Source organism: Sabethes cyaneus, chromosome 1, assembly GCF_943734655.1.
Source record: "Sabethes cyaneus chromosome 1, idSabCyanKW18_F2, whole genome shotgun sequence".
Classification (NCBI taxonomy): Eukaryota; Metazoa; Arthropoda; class Insecta; order Diptera; family Culicidae; genus Sabethes; species Sabethes cyaneus.
Genome location: NC_071353.1, coordinates 164176496 through 164199774, shown reverse-complemented (window position 1 = coordinate 164199774; position 23279 = coordinate 164176496). Strand labels below are relative to the sequence as shown.

Below are 23279 nucleotides of genomic sequence, written 5' to 3'. Positions count from 1 at the left end.
GGTCCAGTTTGTTCCGAAAGAACTTAGCCCACCCAATTGCCCCTAGTTCCGCCCTATTAAGAAATACTGGGAAATCATGAAGAGAAGACTCAAGGTAAAGGGAAAAGTTGTCAAAGACATCAATCAGATGAAGACCAGGTGGAATAAGATAGTCAAAACAATGGACGAAGAAAGTGTGCGCCGCCTAATGAGCCATATTGCAGGAAAAGTTCGCAAATTATATTCTCTGAGTAAAACGTAAAGCGTACCCTAGCACGAACGCACCCGTTGATGTACTCAGGTAAATAGTTTATTGAAACTTTAAAGAGCAAGGGCCCAGGTGACTACCTTGTGGAACTCCGGACTGACTTCGTAGTATAAGATCCGAAGAAAACTATGATAACCGAGGGCTAGTAGAAAGTGGCTTTCTTTCATCTTACCTACTTGAAGTTAACACGCATGATATGCACCAAATAAAACAAACCGATTCAATGTTATTTTAAACTTTTTTTTTATATATTTTTTTAAATAGTATAATTTGTCGGCCAGCTTTTTTTTTGGTGGGCGGACACACAAAACCTTTTACACACGCCGTCCGTGTTTTAGGGCGCGGAGATTTTCCGTGTGGCTTCACTTCTGTTCTTGGTTTTTTTTCTCTTGGTTGGAAGGTTTATTGTCGATTCTGCTCCTAGTGTTTTTTTCTTTTCTTTATCCACGTTTACGCTAAGCGTTCGTTCGATTCGTTTGCCACCCATAGTGCTTCTGCTGACAATTGTTTGCAATTAATTGTGTTGCTTGCAGTATCAGAAGCGTGCCTCTCTCCCTAAGGTTTTAATAAATTTTTTTTCAGTATAAAACATGTGTGACTCTGATTGCGTGTGTACCGGTTGAGTGTGTGTGTGGATGTGTATGTGAATGTGGGATGCTTATACGTCACAAAGAGAGTTTATTCATTACTGTTGGTTAATATTAAGTAGTTAAGTGTAAGTAGTTAAGACATATACATCAGTCTTTATTGTATAGTAATGTGTTTCCATTTCCATCCAAATACATAGTTACATTGCAAGTTGCTTTATTTTTTTGTTTTCGATTACTATTGGGACACGCGAGCGAATAACAACGATGCGATTTAACAAGTAACATTCAAGGTTTTTTTCTCTCTCACACACACAGACAGACAGACAGATTCATTCACTCGCTTCCTCTCTCAATCGAACGAATGTGTTCGCGCGCGTACGTATGAAAAATACTGGGCTGTTGGTTTTTTTTTCTCTCCTCTATTTGCGTGTATGTATATGTATTTGCCCGTTTATTAGCAGCGAGTACAATAGTAAGATGCGTGTATATTGTGGGTGTGTGGGTGTATTATTTTTTGTGTGTAGTGTTAAATAATTAAAAAAAAAAGATTTGCTTAAGTAAGAGTTGGCAGAATCTAAACAGTTTGCCTTAATCAACTTTTTACAGCAGAACAAAAAAAAAACGGGAACAAATTTTCTCGTTTTCTTTTATCTTTTTGAGATTAGTGTAAAAAAAAGTACAATAAGTGTGTAACTTTACGTTACGTGTTGTTTCTCTTTTTTTTTACTAGCGTTTGATTTTTCTTTCTCTTGGTATAAAGGCATCGTCATGGGTGATTTCGTATTTTGATTCGTATTTTTTTCAATATAAGGCATAAAGCGTTTATTCTGTTTAATCCACTATGTTCGAGTATGCGCGTTATTGTGAGTGTATAGGTGAGTGTATATTACTTGCTGCTTTTAGTGTAATTATAAAATGTAGCTAGCGATTCTTAAAAAATATATAATATAAATTGTAATCGTACAATTGTGTATAATAAGTTGGAATGTTAGTTACATTTTAAATAGAGTTCTTCCCAGTGGCGTGGAAGTGTTTTGTTCCGTAAGGACTTTTCTTTTTTGATTGTTTATCTATAAAAAGCACAGTAAAAATGATGCTTTCGAAGTAGTCAAGTAGCAAGTGTGATGATTTTCTCTCATGTTTATAAATAGCTCAACTTGTCCGTCGTTGATAGGAACCAAATAATTACTTCATGTGTGTGTGTGTGTTTTTTTTGTTTTCGTCTGCGTTATTAAGTATTTTGCGAGAGAGTTGAGTATCAAAAAATTAAGTTCGACAGCTTTATGCCAAAATGCTTCTAAAATTAAAACGACAGATATAAAAAACTTTACACTTTTGTCATATCTTCTAGAGAGGATGTAATGCAACAAGAATATGGAAACGCCATTTTATTTTTTTGGAAATCATATTCCCATTGCACTACGGGGTTTTCCGGCAGGGTGCTGCCTTGGAAGAACGAATGTTTTCAACTTTTTTTTTTCGAGGGAGGGGGAACATCTTAGGTCTAGGAGATTAAAGCTGATAAGTAGGTGTTGCACCGAAAACTCAAAAACAATTTGAACTAAAAAAACGTCAACCGTTCACTGGTTGATTTGAAACCTTTAGAAAATTTTCTTTCCCAAAAAAAAATAACTAACGGAACAAAACTAACGCTGTGGGTTTAATACTGATACGATGTGGTTTTCTCTCTGCTGCTCTCGGTTGGAAGGTTTTGGATAACAATTCGACTAAGGGAGTTTCCATTTGTTGACTCTGCGTTGCTATAGTTCTGTTGTATGAAATGTCAAAACACTGCCCAGTTTACTTGGATTGAAGGGTTACAATTTCCATCGATTTTTCTGCTGTATTTTGACTGAGCTAAAGGAAAAATAGTGACAGTTTAAAGAATAGATATTTTGATTGTTTCTGAACTAAATACCTACAACTCAAGATTTTAAAGAAAAGACTCAAGGGACTTTTTTGTTATATAACAGCTTTTCATGCGCTTGTTACACGCGCTTCAATAGCCGAATAAGTTACTCTTAAGCAAAAATGTTTGATGGTGAATATAAGGATAGTCAGGATATCCAAATGAGTCACCATTCGTTAAGCTATCGTCCGACCAAATTTATCCTGATCAGAATACAGGATGGAGATTCATATCAATATGGAGATTCAAGGAGTATATCACTCTAAAAACTTTTATCGGAACTGTAGCTAGTAAGGGACCATTCACAAATTGGGGAAAGGAGGGTGGGAATGTAGTCACATGTTATACTACGGTAACCAACTATTCAAAATCAGGACCAGGCCAGAAATCGCGTGCCCGCCGGGAATGTAACTTACAGGCTTATCATCTGTTTGTGAATTTTAAGGCAGCGCATGATTCAGATAGTCGAAGTGAGTTATTGCATATATGCTTGAGAACGCAAGTGCCCGACGCGTTAGGCCGATTCCGACCTTGGAGGAATCAAGATCAGGTGTACGAATTACGGGTGAGATCGTTCAATATTGCTTTTAAAAGTGTGAAACTACGAGCAAATGAAATGCAAAGAAATGATACCATTTCAGGAGATATGCAGTTTCATAGTTTTGTAAATGACTCTACAACGATATGGTCTTTGAAAGGTCTCTTAACTCCACCAAAAACTCATAGAAGCTATTAGGAAAAATGCGATATCTACCAGAGTTGCCGCTGCTGTGGAGCTGGATATTGAATAATTTGAAGTGGTAGAGATATTTATTTATTTTGATCGGAAAGTATCGAATACTTTTTTCATATCGTCGATCGAAAAAAATGTGGCTTTGGGACTTCAAAAGCGGAGACCGCCTTAAGACGTTGTCACCCGTTGGATGATTAAAATCAACGCTCTGTTCTCTATGCACGCAGTTATCGATTGATCCGCTAAATAACTTGCTTCTAAGGAAAGGGTACAGTCTGGACATCGTCATACGATGTCCGATACATCATCGGACATACATAACTGGATATCCAACGAGGAACTCCATCATCGATGTTATCAACTGACGATAACTGCTGAAATTCGAGGACGTAGGTGTTAGTAGATCGGATGCACTTTGAGGAAAGAAGCGGATCTGCAGAGAAGCACTCGACTGGAACCCGCAAGGGCAACGTAGAAGAAGCAGACCCCGAGATTCATAGCGACGCAGCTTAGCCAGCGACATCCGGTCTGTTGACCAGAGCCTGTCCTGCCGACAGGTGAAAGCCATGGCGGGTAATCGTCGGCAGTCGAGATCTCTTATTTCATCCCTTTGTTCTGCCGTTCTTTCTGGCAGCCTTGGATTGTCAGTCGCAGAGGTCTAGTGAAAGCATTCGGACCTGACAATATTCACAACCAATTTCGCTAAGGCCTCAAATGAATTACTACGTCTAAAGCGATCTAGCTAAATACAGATAACCGAGTTTCTGTTACACAAGAAATCGAATAATTTCATTCCTCTTCGAGTGCCAATTTCGGTGGCTTGTGGGAACATTGGATGAAGAGCGTCAAAACCCATTTGAATTGAACTTTACAATCAACCGTTCAATTGACCTGAGCTACTTTCTGAAGCTGAATAGAGATAATAAAGATAAAAACAAGCATTTAGACTTATTTTCGTTTTTTAATCCACTCAATTTACGTAAAAATTGTGATTTTGGTAAGTAAAATGGGAATTTTTACTTCAATATTCAATACGGTCTAGCAAAAAAGGGCCGACCTGGATCGATGTGATATCAATTAATTTCGCAGGTCAATACATCACTAAACATTTATACAAAATTTGATTTACTGCTTTTGAGCAGTTTTTACGTTATTGATATTTGAAAAAAAGCATATTTTTTAGAAAAAATGCCTGCAGCTTCGGAACCGAAGGAGATAGCAACTTGATTCCTTCAAACAAAATGTGCGTTTTCCATGCGTGTGAAAGTGCTCAGAAGGCATGATTCGTGAGAAATAGCGTAATTACTTGTGTCCACCTAGATTTGGGTTTCATTCCACGGTGCGCCGATTCGGCCTTTCTGGCAGCCTTAGGTTGGTAGCCGCAGAGGTCTAGTGCAATGCATTGCATTTGGGGCCAGACAATACAACTAATTTCACCGAAGGCCCAAATGAATTACTCCGGTTTAGGCGGTTTACCCAAATAAAGACAGTTAAGTTACTGTTACCCAAGGAAATCGAATAAAAATTTCATTCCTCTCCGAGTGCCACATTTCGGTGGCTTGTGGGCTCGTTTGTCTTTAGATTCCCTTTCTCGTCTCTACACAGGTAAGGTTGTTCTAACTCTTCACGGACGACGAAGATCGTCCTTTTGGCACTTTTTACTCCTCAGGATGTCAGGATCGTGGTCAACTGGTTTCTTGCTCGTCGATGGTCGATATATGGCGAGGTTCTCCCTAGTGGCAATGCAGGAACATTTGTCTACCCTTCCATTCAGAAGCAAATGGAACAAGAAATAGCCTTGGTAAAGACTACGCTCGAGCCCAGACATGAAATCCTGGAAGGACCACCACAGCGTTCTCAGAAAGAGATTTAGTCGTCAAAAAAAGACAGCCAAGTTTCTGTTCCTCAAGGAGTCCACGAGTGCCACATTCCGGTGGCTTGTGGGAAATGTGAAATGAAGTAGGTCAAAAACCACTTTTTATAAATTACATAATCCTTCGGACAAGTTTCAGCAGATCACAAACCATTATTGCTTGTGACATATGTCTCCTTTTGGCCAATGTTTCGATCCCCAGGAACTAACAATGATCTTCATATGGACGTACGCTGTACGCTGTCTAGAAGCATAACCCAAAAGCTTGCTTGAGGGAATCATACAATATTGGCGAGTTCCAGTGTACTTACTAACTAACATACAGCGCCGTAGTGTGTAGTTGACCAGACTGACCCACGCCAAGAGCCCTAGAAGACACCAAAAAATGGCCTGAACCTGAGTAAAGTACTCATCAAAAATGCGGTCCAAAATCTGGCTTCGGTCCAGAATGTGGTTCAATACCTGGTCCAAAATCTAATAAACAATGTGGTCCAGAATCTTCTCTCCGTACCAGTATCTAGTCCAAATCTCTCCAAATCCAAAATTTGAAACAAAAGCTGATAAAAAATGTTAGTACAGATTAAGAAAGAGGAATCCGATTACATTGTGAGGGGAATTCCCTTGCCAAGTTTAAGGAATCCTAAGGATTCACCTGTTGGAATCTCATATGAGAATCCCGGTTCTATAGGCACGGCATTCTATAGGAATCTTATGTAGGATTCCACCACACAATTCCTATGCGAGGAATCCCAGAGTTTCTGTGCAAATTTTTTTTGGTTCGTCCGGGTAGACCGAACGATGGAACAGTAGAGGGCTTTGAAGCAGATCATTAAATTCTCTAGCAAATAATCCCAAGTTTGCGATTTGCTTTCTGGATGACTGGAGAGATATGAGGCTTTAGCCAGTTTTTCGGCAACAACGATTAAAAGGTCTTTCATCTGTTCAACTTTATTGAGTTTAGTCTCTAGAACCCGTAGTTAAACAATATAGCATTTCTAGTTGTTGTACACGAAGGTGTTTCAGATGCTTTCGGGGGCGATCCTGGCGATGAAAGATCCGACGGGGAATCTACCGGCAGCGAGGCTTATTGCGCAATCTGGAGTTTCTTTTTCAATCAAGCAAGGGTTACGTCATCGGTATTAGTTGATATGCAGCAACCATGGCAAAAACAGTCAAGCAACTACGCTCGATGCTTTGTTCGTACAGCCGATTCCACCCCGGAGCAAAGAAGTTGGACGCCAAATATAGTCGATCTGGTATTTACAATATCCTCTCACTTCTGGAGAAGTATTATAGCGTCGAACGAAAACCTGATTCTGGCCGCTCGACGGTGCTGCAACGTTTTGCGCCATGAGGTGGTTCGGAGGTCCGAGTAACCGACCAAACGACCTGGCTAAAATGGATATTTTTATGCTGAAGCGACTGTCGAGGCCGACCGTGTCCGAGCAGCAGGCAATCACCCAGAAGTAGCGGCTGAAGTTGCCAGTAAAAAACAGCTTTCCGGCGAAAAGCGGCGTCAAGGTCATAATGGATGACGAGACCTAGTTGACGCTGGACGGCAACGACTGGCAGAGGACCGGCTATTTTACGTCCCCCGTCAAGTCTCCGCAAAATGTCTGTGACTGACGATCAACGATAAGGGGAGATGCAAAGGGGTACGAAGTACCCTACCGTAAGTTGCCCTTTTCATCAGGAAGTATCACGCGAACGAGGATGTGGTGTTCTGACCGGATCTGGTCTACACTCATTATGCCTAGAGATCACTGGAGGAAATGGACCGGCAGAAGGGGGACGTTGTACTGAAGACCGCCAACCCTCCCGACGTTCCCCAGCTGCGACCGATAGAAACTTTTTGGGCGAACCTCTACTCCACCGATTTTGTGGCCAAAAGGGAGAAGTAATTGATCGCTAAGGCCACAAACATCTATTTTTTCATCGACCATGGATAAGGTTTCGTCTAACTGCCGGCAGACCGCCCGGCATTTTTGTAAAAGCCTTAATAAACGTAGGATTCAAGAACTATATTTTGTAGTTTTTTTCATCGCCACCCATAACTGACTTGGAGTGAGCACTTCAAGGTCTTCAGAATCAGCAGTCAGTTGGGTGAGTGGCCTAGAGTTTAGATAACTTCCGAACTAGACCAGCAGAGTGTCCCTAAACCATCCTTGTAAAGCACAATTCTGCCGTGCCGTGTTTCACACGGTGGCTTTCCATAGGCCGACGAAGTTCGGAGAGCGTTTCGTAAACGATTCATCGATCGAAGAGCTATTCGCAGTGCTCATCATTAGCTATGGCTAATGTTTTTGCAATTTCAAAGCCAAAAAAATCGTAATAATGGTATTTTACACTACCAGGTACTCCTAAATTTGACGGTTCGTGGGAACCGGCAGTGAAGTCCACCAAAACTAATCTCAAATGGGTAACTGGCAATAGGCGACTAACTTTTGAAGGAATTGATCCATCATTTGGCCGGAGATGGAAGCAGTACTAAATCTAAATTCTGTTGAATAACTCGTACGTAATCACTACCGCTCAATACCTCATTGGACGACCTAGCTAATCGAGATTATGTAAATGTTAGACATTAAAAACAGTTCCATTTCCAGAAATATGCACATTAACCAGCAAAGAATCTTATAAAATAGGCAAAGAATTGTTGAAAATCCGTGTTGTTAACTGCCTTTTTTCATTTCCAACAAACAAACCAGTCAAAGACTTACTCCACCCAGATCGAACTGTTATCCAAATCTCTCCATCCTTGTATCCAAACGATCCGAGCGCGCGGTTCTTGCGCCAGATCGCAAAGACTCCCCAAATGCGCGCCTCGCGTCTTCTTCTGCCCATTATAGCCCGCAGATATTGAGAACTAACTGACCCCACCAGCCAGCGGGCGCGCGCGCTTCCCCGTTTTGATGGAGTTTGCTTTATTCAGAAATATTAAGCGACCTGCTGCTGCTGTTGTTGTGTTCTTTTCTTTTCTTTTTTGCTTGCGTCGCGCATGCGCGCAATGAGATTACTATTAAGGTATGCGCATATAATAATATCTGGCGTTTGCGTACGTAAACAAGAAAACTAATAATTATTAAACAGAACAAAAAAAAAATCCCTAAGCTGTTTGCTTCTGTTGCTGCTTACAAATTCTAAAAGTACTAAAACGTACTCTTTGGCTCTCGTTAGTAGTTCGTGCTCGGGGGCAAATGGATGTGAATGTGAGTGTGTGTGGGTATGTAATGAATGATATCGATTGTTTGTCTATTATTTCTGAGGTGTAATTGTTTTCTTGGCAAAACAGGAAACCGGATTTTTACTGTTGACTCGTTTTGTTCTATTGTTTGTTGGCTTGTATGTTCGTTACTATTATTGCTTTGTGTTATATTTGCTCTTTGTATTGTTATAGCTTTTCTTATGTTTTCGTTAAAGGCATTGATTTTTGTTCTTACTCGTTAACGGCTACCTACACTTTTTCCCATCTCTTAAACCTACTAACCTCACTTTCCCTTAAACACTATGCTTCTTCTTAGAACAACTACTTTTTACACTTGGGAAATACTTCTTAAAGGAAGAAAATATAAAGGATAAGCAATAAATTAATGCAGTATTCTTTTGTCACTGTTTCGATTCGATCTTCTTATCTTGTTTCGCGGGGTCCAACGAGTGCGCGCGACTTTTGTTTGCTATTCCAGCGCAAACAAGCTGCCGCCACCGAGACCACAACCACTCTACGCGGTGTGGTTCCGGCTGCCGCGGACGGTATCCGAGTTTCCAGCGGTCCCGTCATACTTCGGCTTCATACCCATGCACAACCTGCATGCAACAAAAAAATAACAACACAGTCAGTTGGCACGCTGGAAACTCGAACGGCCGATCACGGATCACGGACGCACGCGTTGGGATTCTCTTTCGATTATTATTAGTTTGTTTGCAATTTCGCGCATTCTGCCCTGGCAGCTCCTGCTCCTGAGCGCAGGACGCCGAAGGCAGAATTATTTATAATTACCCTCCTGTGATAAGGTGGAACTCGTCTCCTATTTTGCGCATTGCATGCCATAACGTGTGTGTTTGTGTGTAAGCTGTCTAAATTTGTCCATAATTTATCGTCGTCTTCGGATCGTTCGATCCCTTAAACTCCTACCCTATATCCAACATGAACAAAACAACGAAACGAAATACGACCTGGCTCGGTGTACTTTATCAGTAATCAGGAGGAAGTTTGCTAACTCACCACCTTTTTGCTCTTTCTCAGCAGCTTGGTGCTGCTTCCCGCCACGGAGGACGCGGAGGAGCCCACCGCCGACGTGGACTGGAAACAGTGTAGGAAATATAGCAAAATAAGCACCACTATCAGTGCCAGTGCCGCCCCGTAGTAGATGCTGGCCGTCTCGATGTGTATCTTGGACTTACGCATGCTTAGGTAAGTCCCATCCAAGTACTTTGACTCGCACCGTTCACCCATGAATCCGTCGGCACATTCGCACGTGGGCATCGTAGAGTTGGCAATCGTAAAGTTGTAGCACTTGCCACCGTTCAGGCAGTAGTTTTCCTCGAACAGCAGCGAGCACTTACCCATGCGCATCAGCTGGTCCTTGTTGTTGTTGTTACTGTTGTTGCTACTGGTGGGGCTGCTGCTTTTCGCGCTGCCACTACCACCGCCGCCGCCTCCGCCTCCGCCTCCAGGACCGGGTCCGGGACCGCTGCGCGGATCCGTCACCGTCGAGGTCGTCTCCGACTGCGACTCGCTGACCGTCGTCGAAGTCGTCTTGGTTGTTATCAGGGTGAACGTGGTAGAATCGCCATTGCCATTTGTGGTGGTGATCTTCGCCGACGATGTCGTTATCACACCACGAAAGTGCGAAACCGGCCGGGGGCGGGATTTCGGCATGGATCTGCTCGAACAGCAGTCTGTATGTGGGAGAAAATGGAGAACGTAAAAAGGTGTTTTTAGAATGATGAATCATAGGTTGAATGTCATTGTTCGTTGCGCAACGTTCCGAAAATGATGCCTGCTTTCTGAGAATCGCACGATGCGCATTTGCATTCACTTTGAGAAAGTAATCTTCAGTGTAGATCTTTTATTGGGCCAGCAAAATGTGAATGTAAACAAATAAAAATGTAGAGAAGTTATCCAAGTATGCTATGGCAGAATCAAAACTCATCTTGTATTCCATTGTGCGTGCTGAAGCAGAAGAAATGCATATAGGCTCTATTTGGTATTTGGTTATAAGGCGATCTGATTTAAGTTAATAGTTGATATAAGATAATAAAAAAGTCGAAGGTAAGGTAATAGAAAACGAAAAATTCAGGTTAGTATTGTATTAAGCATTGATATATTGTTCACCAAACTACGCAGTAAAGAAATTTTCACTTTGAAGTGATATTGTCGACAACACGACTCAATTGCGTAACCATAGTTACCCTGGAACTATTACTACAGGGTGGCACAATCACATTTTCTAAATCAATTTCTCTGATTCTCTGATCTTTTCGGTCGAAAAGATTAGGTACTGCAGGACACATTTGGTTGGAAATAATCCAAATTAAGAATAAGCGTAGAATACCGCCACTACTACTACTACGTTATTGAAAATGAAAATTACAAAATGATGGTTGGAAAAAGCATACTTGGGACAGCGAGCTGTTCCTCATTGTGTAATTTCACCAACCTATGATCTAGGATCGACGCCAGTAGTCCTGATTACGGCATACTGGCCATGATATTGCGTAATGGACACGTTATGGTTTAATGGATCCAATTTGGCGCTTGAAGAGTCGGCAACTGGGTCACTTTACTACCTGGGTAAAAGAGGGTGACACCTTTTTGGAATTGCCAAGCAAAATATTGGCATGGTTGTCCCCGTCCCGTTACAACCTTGGCAGGCCTCCAAATATGTTCAAAACTTATCAGCATGAATGTTGGTGGTTGATAGGCTCAGATGTAACATTCCCGACTAACGCTGATCTGGCTCTCATAACCCCAGGAAGGACAATGTCAACCCAAGCTTGGCCTCCTCGCTAGCGCTAGATAACTAGCGGTTACCAGCATGGAACCAAGCTGTTGGAGGCACTGCAGATGCCATGCTTGCGGAAGTACAAATGACACCGAGAGGATCTCGAGTTCGCTCGGAAAAACGATAAAGAGAAACGCTTGGCGAAGAAAATTGGAAGAAGCTTAAAAATTATGAGGAAAGTAACCAAAAGCAAGCAGATGAGGGATGGCGTACCATCGAAAGCCCAAACGAAAAAAAGGGAAAGGCGACAAGTGGAGAAGAACGCGACAAGGAAACAGCAGAAACCTAAACCTCGTAGGGAGTGGAGTAAGGGAGATGCCCTGATCGTCGAGGTGAAAGCGGGAATGACTCGGAGGTGCCATCGCTGGATGAAATTGCAGCAGCCATCAAGAGGTATGAAATCCACAATAGAGCGTTAGGGATAGACATTTAAGTATTTCAGCCGAGATGCTCAAAGCTGACCTATCTTTGTCAGCTCAGATGATGCATCAGCTTTTTAGCAAAATATGGGAAGCCGCAACTTTTCCGGTGGACTGGATGCAGGGCGTATTGGCCAGGTCCTAAAAAAAAGGAGACCTAATTGAATGCGGTAACTCTGTATTATTTTGCTCTGTATTACTCTCTGCTGTATTAAGTTGCTCTGTATTACTCTCAAAGTACTCTGTAAGGTAATCCTCAACCGGATCCAGGAGAAGATTGATGCTACTCTCCGGCGGCAGCAAGCCGGATTTGGCCGATCATGTGTAGACCATATCACAACGCTCTGCATTATATTGGAGCAGGTCAACGAATTCCAGGATTCTCTTCTGCTGGTGGTGCTGCTGGCTGCGTTATGGATGAGATATTAGTTGAAGTAGTTGACAGTAGACCAAATCGAGGGTTGTCTTGGAATCCTCTAACGATGGAGCAGCTAAATGACCTCGACCTAGCCGACGACTTTGTCTTGCTCGCACAACGCCGAGATGATATGCAGAGCAAGTTAAATGACCTCTCCGAGAGCTCCCAGGCGGCCGGTCTCACAGTCAATGTAGCAAAAACTAAGTCTATGGTAGTGAACACTGACAATTCCACCAGCTTCACAGTAGCGGGACAACAAGTTGAGCAGGTAGACGCCTTTCAATATCTTGGTAGTTAGACAACGCGCGATGGTGGTACCAAGACTGATATAGCCACACGGATTAGGAAGGCCAGCGGTTCCTTTGCAGATCTGTGAAACATTTGGCGCTCAAACCAGATCACTCTACATACGAAAACCCGAATCTTTAATTAAAACGTTAAATCCGTACTGCTGTATGTCTGCGAAACGTGGTGCGTCTCAGCGGAGGCAACGCAAAAAATGCAGGTAGGGTAAAGAACTAGTTTTAAGCAGTCTAAGCGGGTCACTGATTGTTTTACCTTATTACAAGCGTTGGGTTGACTAAGTGGGGGATATCAGCATACCAATCTTCTTGCTATCTTTAGTTTTTCAAGCTGTTATCATTGGAAGACACTATTGTTGAGCTAAACTTTTGATTTTTCGCTTTAAAAGTTCGAGCGGCGGAACTAATTTTGAACAGACCGAACCCATTTTCACCCGCAAGGTGCTTTTTTAAGCAATCCTGAAATCTGAATTTTTTTACGTCCCCTTAAAAAATCCCTCGAACTTTTCCCCCTATTCAGTAAGTTCGCGTTCCTATCCGCGACCTACTAATCGGCATCTGATGCGTAATCGGCATAGCGTATCGGCATAGATGCGTAAAATGCCATCTGTCTAAATTGTTTATCGGGGCATACACTCACCGCACCGTTCGGCTAACGGTATTCGTCGTCTCTTTTATTCTCTGGTGTTCTTATGGGAAACTGCGAGTTTGACGTCTCACTCGCTGTTCATAAGGATGGTGGGAGAACAAAAGAGGTAAACATATAGCAGTACAAACGATCCGACTCAGAACAGTGTTGTCAAAGCAAATAACATTGAAACACATCGTTGCTTGCTGCTGCTACTGGTGAACAGGTTCCGTCAATTCAGAATTTGTTTTCAGTTTTGTTAGAAAATAATAAAACTTTCGGCTAGTGACAAAGCCTTAGATAATAGAAAAAAAGAGAGTGAATAATATGGTATGTGACAATTGAGTGCTTGACTTTTAGAGTGGTTGTAATCAGTGCTGAAAAATGTGATGGATTCGTTAGTAGCGAGGTGGCGATTGCCTTCAGTAACTGAAAAATGTACGTTTTTGGACAACAATTTTTAATTCATCATATTTCTTGTCGGAAATCCAATAAATTGTGTTTGTGTGAATCAAATGTATGGTTAAGTGATTTGTGAAGATGATCCTATCAAAAGATTTTGAAAATATGAATAAAAAAGTGCATTTTCGGCTCATTTATGTTCAACTGATTAAAATAGGTGACATTGCTTAACTCGTTCCTTACCCTATTTATTAACCGGTGCCTGCGATATATTATTCGTGCCTGGTGGCCCGACAGCTGGATATCCAATGAGGAACTCAACAGAAATTCATGAACGTAGGTGGAAGTGGATCGGTCATACCTTGAGGAAAGGAGCGAACGAAATCTGCAGTGAAGCACTCGGCTGGAATCCGCAAGGAGAGCGTAGAAGAGGCAGACCCAGAGGCTCATGGAGACGCAGCCTAACCAACGGGATCTCTTCGTAGAACCACTGCGAACAGTGGTCAGTGATTCTTTGAAGTGTTATAAACAGACGGAAATCCGTGGAAGTCGGAAAACTGCGAGAACCGAGTCGTTGGCCAAGAAGAGGCAGCAAGAGTGAAATACGACGGGGAAAGGACGATGGACCTACCGGCTTATTCCAGATCTCTCGATGGACGACTTCTGCCTGACGCAATTTTTGTCCGGGCGTGGCTGCTTCAGACAGTCGCCTCGATTCTGCATTCCGATCGAGCCTGTTACGATCAGAAACGTCCCGATCGACGTGTGTTGTAGCATACGTTGTATTCTGATCGAAGCGCAATTTTTGATCGAATCCGGTTTCGATCGTCTTGTAGAATAGAGGCGCGTATTTGCATCGATTTGGGCACGCCACGTCGCCGCTCTGTCTCGACTGTGGACACACTGAAGAAACATCGGAACACGTGATTCTAGTTTATCCAAGATTTGTAGCAGTAAGAAGACAGTTACAGTCAACTTTCGTTCGTTAGGCTATCTTTAAGTGGGCTACGTTTTAATCGGGCTCCCGTTAATTGGGCTATAGCCCATCTAAAACGAAGTCAAACGTCATTTCTGACAGCGTATTTTCTCTTCTGAGGGGCTCTTGAATATAGTTCATTCAAGTGTGGAAAATATTTTATATAGAAAATATTAAAATTAATTAAATGGAATACAATTGCATCACATCGTTTTCCGATCAATTATGAACTTGACCCTCCCATTTTTAGAATCACGGTGAAACAGTTAAAAATGCCAATATATATTAACATTGTCGCATGAAATTCTACTACTTACTTGTTAAATAATCTAGAAATAAATTTCAACAACGCAAAGATTAGGTTCCACTTTGATTCCGTATTTAATATAAGTGTATATTTGTATAAACCTTTCTGCGACGATTTCGACAAAAACAATCGATATATCCCTCGGTTTTGACGTCTCAGCCCAATTAACGAAAGTCTTTCACTAAATGGGCTAAGAGCTTAGTGCAATTAGTGAAAGTTGACTGTACTTGCCGTTAACGTGGATAATATGGTTAGCGAAATGTGCCACTGCAGCAACTGTCGCAAATGCAGCATATTTGGAGAAATGAACAACGATCGCTGGGTGACGAATTAATCCTGCCTGGATATGCGATAACTTAGCAAGTAAAGGTCCAAGAGATTTACGGTATTCTACACAAACGTATGTTTTGAGTTCTTCGATAATTACCTAGGTTAGAACAATGTAACTAAGAACTAACTACCTTGTAGAATGTAACTAACAAAAGCTAAACATAAAAAACTAAAGAACTTTTGAAGAAAATGGCCTCTAGTTCTGCAATCGGCAGAGATAGAAATTTTATTTCTTCAACAGTTACGTGTTTTTCCAGTTTTTACAACTTTGTCGAAGAAACTACGTGTTCATAACCCACTAGGGCTAGTTTCATTCTTCATCGTTTAACATAAAATCCGGGTCAAAACTATCGGGCTCAGAGATCTTTTTCTTCTTCAGCAGCATAGAGCCGGGGTGGCTCGTGCTGTTTCAAGCACTCGTCTCCATTCAACTCGGTCTTGGGCCACTCGTCCCCAATTTCCTAGTCGTCTCAGAAGTCGCAAATCGCTTTCGATCTGGTCGAGCCATCGTGCACGTTGTGCCCCCCTGTTCCTGGTGCCGGTGGGGTTGTTGAACAGGATTATTTTCGTCGCACTGTCGTCCGGCATCCTTACGACATCCGTTGCCTGCTAACTTTCGCTAGATGTACGATGGGAGTCTCCCCAAGCAGTGCCTGTAGCTCGTGATTCATACGCCTCCGCCACTCTCCGCTTTCAGTTTGTACTCCGCCAAATATCGTCCGCAGCACTTTCCGCTCAAACACGGCAAGGGCGCGTATGTCCTCCGTAAGCAGCGTCACGGCTTCAAGTCCATAAAGAACTACCGGTCTAATAATGGTTTTGTACATTGTTAGCTTCGTGCGGCGGCGTATGCTTCCTGATCGTAGCGTTTTGCGAAGGGCAAAGTAGGCCCGAGTTCCCGCTTGGATGCGCCGCTGAATCTCCTTACTAGTGTTGTTGTCCGCGGTCACCAGCGATCCCAAATACACGAACTCTTCTACCACTTCTAGTTCGTCGCCGTCAACGGTTACCGTCCGTGGGAGGCGCACATTTGTTTCCTTTGAGCCTTTTCCTTTCATGTATTTGGTCTTCGACGCATTTATTTTTAGTCCAATTCTCCTAGACTCCGCTTTCAGTCTGGCGTAGATTGCCTTCGCCGTCGCAAAGTTCCTGGCAATGATATCGAAGTCATCTGCAAAGCCTAGAAGTTGGCTACTCTTGGTAAAAATCGTGTCTCTCGTTTCGATGCCCGCTCGTCGGATCACCCCCTCAAGAGCGATGTTGAACAGCATGCAGGATAGACCGTCACCTTGTCTCAACCCTCGTCGCGTCTCGAAGGGACTCGAGAGTGTCCCAGAGATGCGTACGAAACACATTACTCGATCCAATGTAGCTCTGATCAGTCGCGTCAGTTTGTCCGGAAAACCGTATTCGTGCATTATCTGCCATAGCTTGTCTCGATCGACTGTATCGTATGCTGCTTTGAAATCAATAAAGATGTGATGCGTGGGCACGTTGTACTCCCGACATTTCTGCAAGATCTGTCAGATAGTAAAAATTTGGTCCGTAGTTGCGCGAGCCCCCATGAAACCCGCCTGATAATTCCCTACGAAACCTTGTGCTATCGGTGACAGCCGGCGTAACAGGATCTGGGAGAGTACCTTGTAGGCGGCGTTTACCAGCGTAATACCAAGATAGTTGCAGCAGTCTAGCCGTTCACCCTTTTTGTAGATGGGACAAACCACTCCTTCCATCCATTCCTCCGGTAGCTTTTCCTCCTCCCAAATCCTCGAAATATCCCCGTGTAGAGCCTTTGCTAGCGTGCATGGGCGCTCCTAGGTTAATTTCCGTTCCGCCTCCTTCTGCGACTTCGCCATTGAGGTGTTCATCGAAGAACTGCTTCCATCTGTCGACCATCTCGCGCTCGTTTGTAATTAGGTTCCCTTCCTCGTCCCTACACATTTCGGTGTGTAGCCCTTCCGAGTTTGGTTCACCTCATAAAACTTGCGCGTGTCATTAGCTCGGAATAGTTGCTCTAATTCTTCACGATCTCTGTCCTCCTTTTGGCGCTTTTTTCTCCTCAGGATCGTGGTCAACTGGTTCCTAGCTCGTCGGTACTTGGCCAGGTTCTCTCTAGTGGCAATACTTAGATAATTTTTCCAAGCGTTTTTTTCTCCTCCACCGCTTGTTGGCATTCCCCATCAAACCAATCATTTTGTGTACTCCGAGGCTCAATACCTAGTGCCGCGGTAGCGGCCTCTCCGTTGGCCGAGCGTATTCTGCCCTAATCGTCTTCGAGGTTTGAAGCATCTAACTCATCGGAAGAAGGCAGTGCCTCATTCAGTACTCGCGTGTAGTTCTCGGCAGCTTGCGGGTTATCTAGCTGCCTGATGTTCAGCCGAGGAGGGCGGCTTTGACGTGTCCGGTATACGGTGGACAGCTTTGAGCGCACATGTACTGCTACTAGGTAATGGTTAGAATCAATATCCGCATCCCGACGGGAGCATACGTTCGTGATGTTAGGGAAACCCATCCCTCTATGAGAACGTGGTCAATTTGGTTCATTGTACGTTGGTCAGGTGGTCTCCAGGTGGCTTTGTGGATATCCTTGCGCGGGAAAAGGTGCTTCGGATCACCAGGCCTCGGGAAGTTTATACATCGTTGGCCGTTATCGTTTGTGTCGGTGTGCAGGCTATGGGGTCCTACCACCGGTCTATACATTTCTTCCCTACCGACCTGGGCGTTCATATCCCCGATGACGATCTTGATGTCCCGTGACGAGCAGCTGTCGTACGATGCCTCCAGCCTCGCGTAGAACGCTTCTTTCTCATCGTCGGGTCTACTTTCGTGCGGGCAGTGCACGTTAATGATGCTATAGTTGAAGAAACGGCCCTTTATCCTCAATACACACATTCTCTCGTTGATCGCCTTCCAATCAATCACGCGATCCTGCATTCCGCCCAGCACTACAAAGCCCGTTCCCAGTTCGTTGGTAGCGCCACCGCTTTGGTGAAACTGGGCCTTTCCACCACGGATCTTCCATGTCTTCTGTCCTTTGCGACAGATTTCCTGCAGAGCTACGATGCCGAGTCTGCGGGGTTCAAGCTGTTCAATCAGCACCCGCTCACAACCTGCGAAATTTAGCGATCTGCATTTCCAAGTCCCAAGTGTCCCAAGTGCCGAGACTCACTATACCTCCTTCCCGGTTAGTATGCGACCTTAGTTTCCACCGGGGTTGGTTACCCGATCTCCGCAAAGGTTGCTCGTATTCCGGCTGGTATCACGAGGAGGTCGGGATCGAAGTTGCTGGATAAGAGGCTAACGACCACTATGGGTCTATATTCCGCATTATCCAGCCGTTTACCAGCCGGGGTCCGAGATACAGACAGGAATAAGGCTATTTTGGAAGACGTGTACGAACGGGTACGCAGCACTGGACGAGTCTTTTCCGGAAACCATCCACCATTCCGAAAGACATCAACTGGTAGCAGATCCACATCGTTTGTCTGAAAGATTTCTTCAGACAGGAGATCAGTTGGTTGGATATCAGTTTTGAATGTTTTGCAACTTTTTAATCTATAGCAGTACGAAATATTGCTCATGTTTACCCAAATTGTTCATCAACTCGCTCTGTATAGAAGATACGTGTTTAGTTTCTTCTGCAAAAGTGTATGCTTTTAAGAGATGCAAATGTTTGCTTTTTCCTTTTTTTCGGGTTATCCAACTGGTCGCTTAATAGCGTATAAAACTCTGCGCTGGGCCCTTTTGTGATGTCAACAAAGTGTCAGAGGGACCTCAAACATCAGTTCTACCTGACGAGACAGGCACTGTCGCCCACTAAAACACAGGTAGAGCCCCAAGCATAGCCGTCACGCCTATACCCGCAGGCGGAGGCGTTTCGACCCTGCGCGGACTCCACGAACTGACTCTAAAATCTCTCTGCCAAAGACCGGAATGTCATATTTTAAATATAATGATGATGATGACGATGATGATGATAATTATGATGATGAGAAGAAAAATAATAGATCGAATTTGTAAATGTGCTTTGGACTTTTTGTACCACTCGAGTTGCAATATGTGGTATAGTGAAGAAGTGGAGGATTCGTCAGCCCCGCCTGATACCGGTCTTCAACCGCGCGCCCGCTTTCAGTTTTCCAACACAAACAACCACAAATGAACCAATAGGTAAGACAAATTTCGGAGCATTAGTGGTTATCAACTTATCAGGGCAAATTTAATCTTTCATCCCCTTAGCATTCACAGTGCATTCCCACGATACAAAGTAAATTGAGCGCAGCACAAGCTGGACGTTCGCGATAGTCGACAGAAGCTTCAAAATATAGAGACTCGCCCGCCTTCCAACCCTCGAGACCAAAGTGCTGTAAAGCTCTGGGCTTAAACGTCTCTTTAAGACTCGACCCCTTCCCATCGACAGAGCCCGCGGGCGGCCATCAGAGCTCAGGACAGCCACGGTGCCAGTGCAAAATTCCTATTCTATCTAGCAGCACCGCCTAGCCGAAACTCGAACACGCGACACGAATTGACCTAATTTTCCCATCTGCTACCTAAGATCTGTTACTACCCGTAATCATTACAGAGTGGTCCTTCGGCATCCAACCGGATCTGGTATCCCGCTTACATCCCCTTACTAACCCTAAGCCCCCGACCAACTCAATCAATCCGACATTTTTCGGAGATATTTGTGACAGTTGTGATAAATAGCCCTACACCACGACAAGGTTCAGTTTTATCGTAGGGCTCATGATTCCTTTCCCCCATTCTGTACGAAAATTTTGTAAACCCCCAACAGTTTCACAATAAATTGTACCTAAGCTTTCTAACCAGGACGATAACATCCAGGAGTTATTATTCACTAACTCATTTGCCGTTCTTTAGAAGTTAGCTGTAGATGCACGTCGGTTAACAGAATGTATTCTATCGAGCAAAAACTTTACTTGATTGTGGAAGTATCATGCTCTAATTTTTCCTGGTTTACAAGCACCAACTTATTAATAAAAACACCAATTCTTGCTCAATTCTGGAACAGCAGTTCGGTCGGGCAGCGCAAATTAAGTGATAATTTACTCCAATGATGCTAAACAGAGCGCTCAAAATTTCCCCCAACGAACGATTAATTATCGCGATTAAGGTAGGAGCTGTCAGCGTTCGCCGCGATAATCACTTGTTATACAATAAATTACGACGACCATTGAATTAATTCAGAACGGTTCCGTCTTTTTCATTATTATTAGTGTAGGTATATCAAAATATTAAAACGAATAAATTCCGGCATAATTTTACATAGGCAATAACTTTTGCACTCTTGCTGTGCCGGCACGGCACGTCACGGCACGCATCGATCACCGTTGTTTGTCACCCGTAAAATCCCAACATCAACCTGGGTGGCGTGCGAGTGCGATGCGTTGCTTCACTATACGTGCGTTTGAACCCGGCCGGGTTCCATGATTATCAACAAACGACGGTCGACCGACTGGCTGGGACCGACCGCCCGGATCGGGAGGTGTTCTGTTGTTCACACCACATAAACTGTGAGGCGTAAAAAAAATGAACACAAAACAACAACTAGATCATTGATAAGAGAGCCACCGCCCCGCCGCGCCGGTCGGTCGGTCAGTCGTCGTTAGTTTAGCCCCATTTATACTAGTCAGTCAACCCCGTGGTTTGCATGGTAAGTCAACAAAAACAAACTCACCTGTGATTAACACAACTGATGACAGCATGATGAATAGTATTGCATAGAATTTTACTATATTTCTATTCATTGCTCTGAATGAAAAAAAGGTTGGCTTTCGTCGTCTTCGTCTTCTTTATGCTCACTTATTCTTTATTTTTGTTCTTCTCCGGTCTGCTTCTGGGACTGTACCTGTGTGTGTGTTTGTGTTTGTTTGGGTGTGTGTGTGCGGTGATTCGGTTTCTTTCTTAACTCTCACGTACCTACGGCACGGCACGGCACGGCACGGTACGGGTCGGTACACGGTACACGGTCGGCTATGGGGAGGAGGAGAACAACACTCACTCAGTGTGTGGCGAAAAGAAAAAAAAATTAACTTCAACAACAACAACAACAACACACTCGGTTATTCTCTGCGTGCCTTTCGGCGCAAAACTTTTCACTTTAACTTTTTTTTAACTTTGCTTCTTCTTCTTTTTCGTCGTCGTCTTCTGCTGGTCTCGTCTTCTTATTAGCCAGTCGGGGGAGTCTTTCTCCCAGCCCTTCACACGGGATACTTTTTTTCGCTTATTTTTTTTTCTTTTCCAAAAATGTGCTTCACTGACGAGTCTTTTGCTCGCTTTTTTTTCGAACTTTTCTTCTTTTTCTTCTGCTTCTGCTGTTGCGGCACTAGCGATTATTGTACGACACAGGCAGTGTAATAAACTATTATTATTTTCGTGTAACTTTTCGTCTTAGTGGATGATGTTATCTATGTGGTTGGGGAGGGTGATTTAACTAAACTATTCGTTGTTGCACTTGCACTGACAGAATGTGATTTCACTGAACTCTGCTGCTGCTGCTGCTGATGGTACTGTGGAAGAGAAGAAACCAGCGGTAAGTTATGCTGCTGGTACTGCTGCTCTGCTGCAGATGACTGTCGTAGCACGGATGACGGAACTCCGGCCGGGTAGGTTTCATTCACCTGTACAGCTGCTGACGTTCGATCTGACGACGGGTGTCTGATGGCAGTGACTGTCGTTCTCCTTCGAACGTCTGGAAACGGACGGTGCGGCGGATGCTGTTGCGGTCGATTCTCGCGAAGGAACAGTGTCAGCAGACTTTAGAGCCGAATCTCGGGGCAGCAGCTTAGCGGCGGTAGAAGCGGGACTGGTCCACTGGAAGTTTATAACCGGCGCTAGTGTGACAGTCACGGGGACAGCAGGCGTGGTGGACAGAACCAATCGATGACCGTTCAGCGGCATTCCATTGCTTACAGTGCTCCGTGGGATGGCGATAGAAGACCTGCTGCTCTGATGGTTGTTGCTGATGTTGCTGTTGGTGATGAAAGTTGTGTTTTGCCTGAATGTAACACTGCCAGCAGGGGAAACTGGCCGTAAACGACAACGGGTAGGAAGTAGATGCAGATGACCAACGTTCGCGGATGGCAAGGGCATCATTCTCACCGTCGAATCTCGCTGCCAATCGTCGTCGTCGTCGCCGTTGTCGTTGTCGATCTTGCCCGGTTGCGTCTTCGTCTTCGTAGGAAAATCGATCGCGACACACCAGTTTCATTGTACAGAAAACACACGCAAGCAAGCAAGCAGGCTGGCTGGCTCTTCCCCCCTCAGTTCTGGCTGGCTAGCTTGGTAGCTAGCGCTAGCTTCGATTCTTCCCACAGGGGTCACCAATCTCTAACACTTTGCGGTACTCATCGCGCAACGAAAACAATTACATTTTCACTTCCCCTTCTCCTCTGGGCGGTGCTGGTGCTGCTTTTGTGACGGCCGGCGGTTGTCGAAAAGCTGCCGCAGCCTAAAAAGCAACGGGTTCGCGTCTCACCGATGCAAGTACTTGTCTGTCTCCGCTGCGACGACGTCGGACGTTGGCCGTATGCCAGCAGCAGGCCATCCGAGAGAGAGAGAGAGTGTGTGTGTTAGCAGCAGTTGTGGTCCTCGTCGACGGTGGTGGTCCCTCCTCGCCAAAACCGATGACGACGATGACGATGTCGGGGAGTATCTCTGGAACGGAGGAAAAAAAACAGAAAGGTAGAGAGAGAACGAAATGAAAATTACGAACAAAAAAATAATGATGGCAAGCGGCAGAAGCAATCGGGCTTCCAAAGTTCAAAGCAAAGAAGGTGGTGTACATACATAGGCAGGTTAGGAAGAATGTGCTGGCTGGCTGGCTGGCACAAGAAAGAGACCCGACTGTAACTAACTGGTCTTCGGTCTGGCCTCCGTCCGACCAGACCAAGAAGCAGTTGGGTTTGAGCTGGACAATTGGTTGCTTGCTGGCTATGCCTTTTCAATCGGGTTTCGCTCTGTGCTGTGATGTGGAGACCAGCCTGGCTGGCCAGCCAGCCAGTGGCCAACACCGCCAACAGGCCCTGTATTACACGCACATAAAGCAGCGCAACAGCAGCGAGCGGCAAATGAAATGTGAATATAAAAATTGAGGAAAAGCCAGAAACAAGCAGAAAGCGAA

At 44.2% G+C, this 23279-nt stretch overlaps 1 protein-coding gene across 1 annotated transcript in view; it reads right to left on the bottom strand.

Annotated features, from left to right (window-relative positions):
• Window positions 1–527: 527 nt before the first annotated feature.
• LOC128733826 (protein gurken-like) overlaps window positions 528–23279 on the bottom strand; it is a 34547-nt gene continuing 11795 nt past the window's right edge. Inside the window, exons 2-3 of the mRNA XM_053827646.1 lie at window positions 20835–22813; window positions 528–10251 (exon numbers count right to left, since the gene is read on the bottom strand). Of these exons, the coding sequence (XP_053683621.1) occupies window positions 9566–10251; window positions 20835–20904 (756 nt within the window). The 5' untranslated portion in view covers window positions 20905–22813 and the 3' untranslated portion in view covers window positions 528–9565. The remainder of the gene's footprint in view (window positions 10252–20834; window positions 22814–23279) is intronic.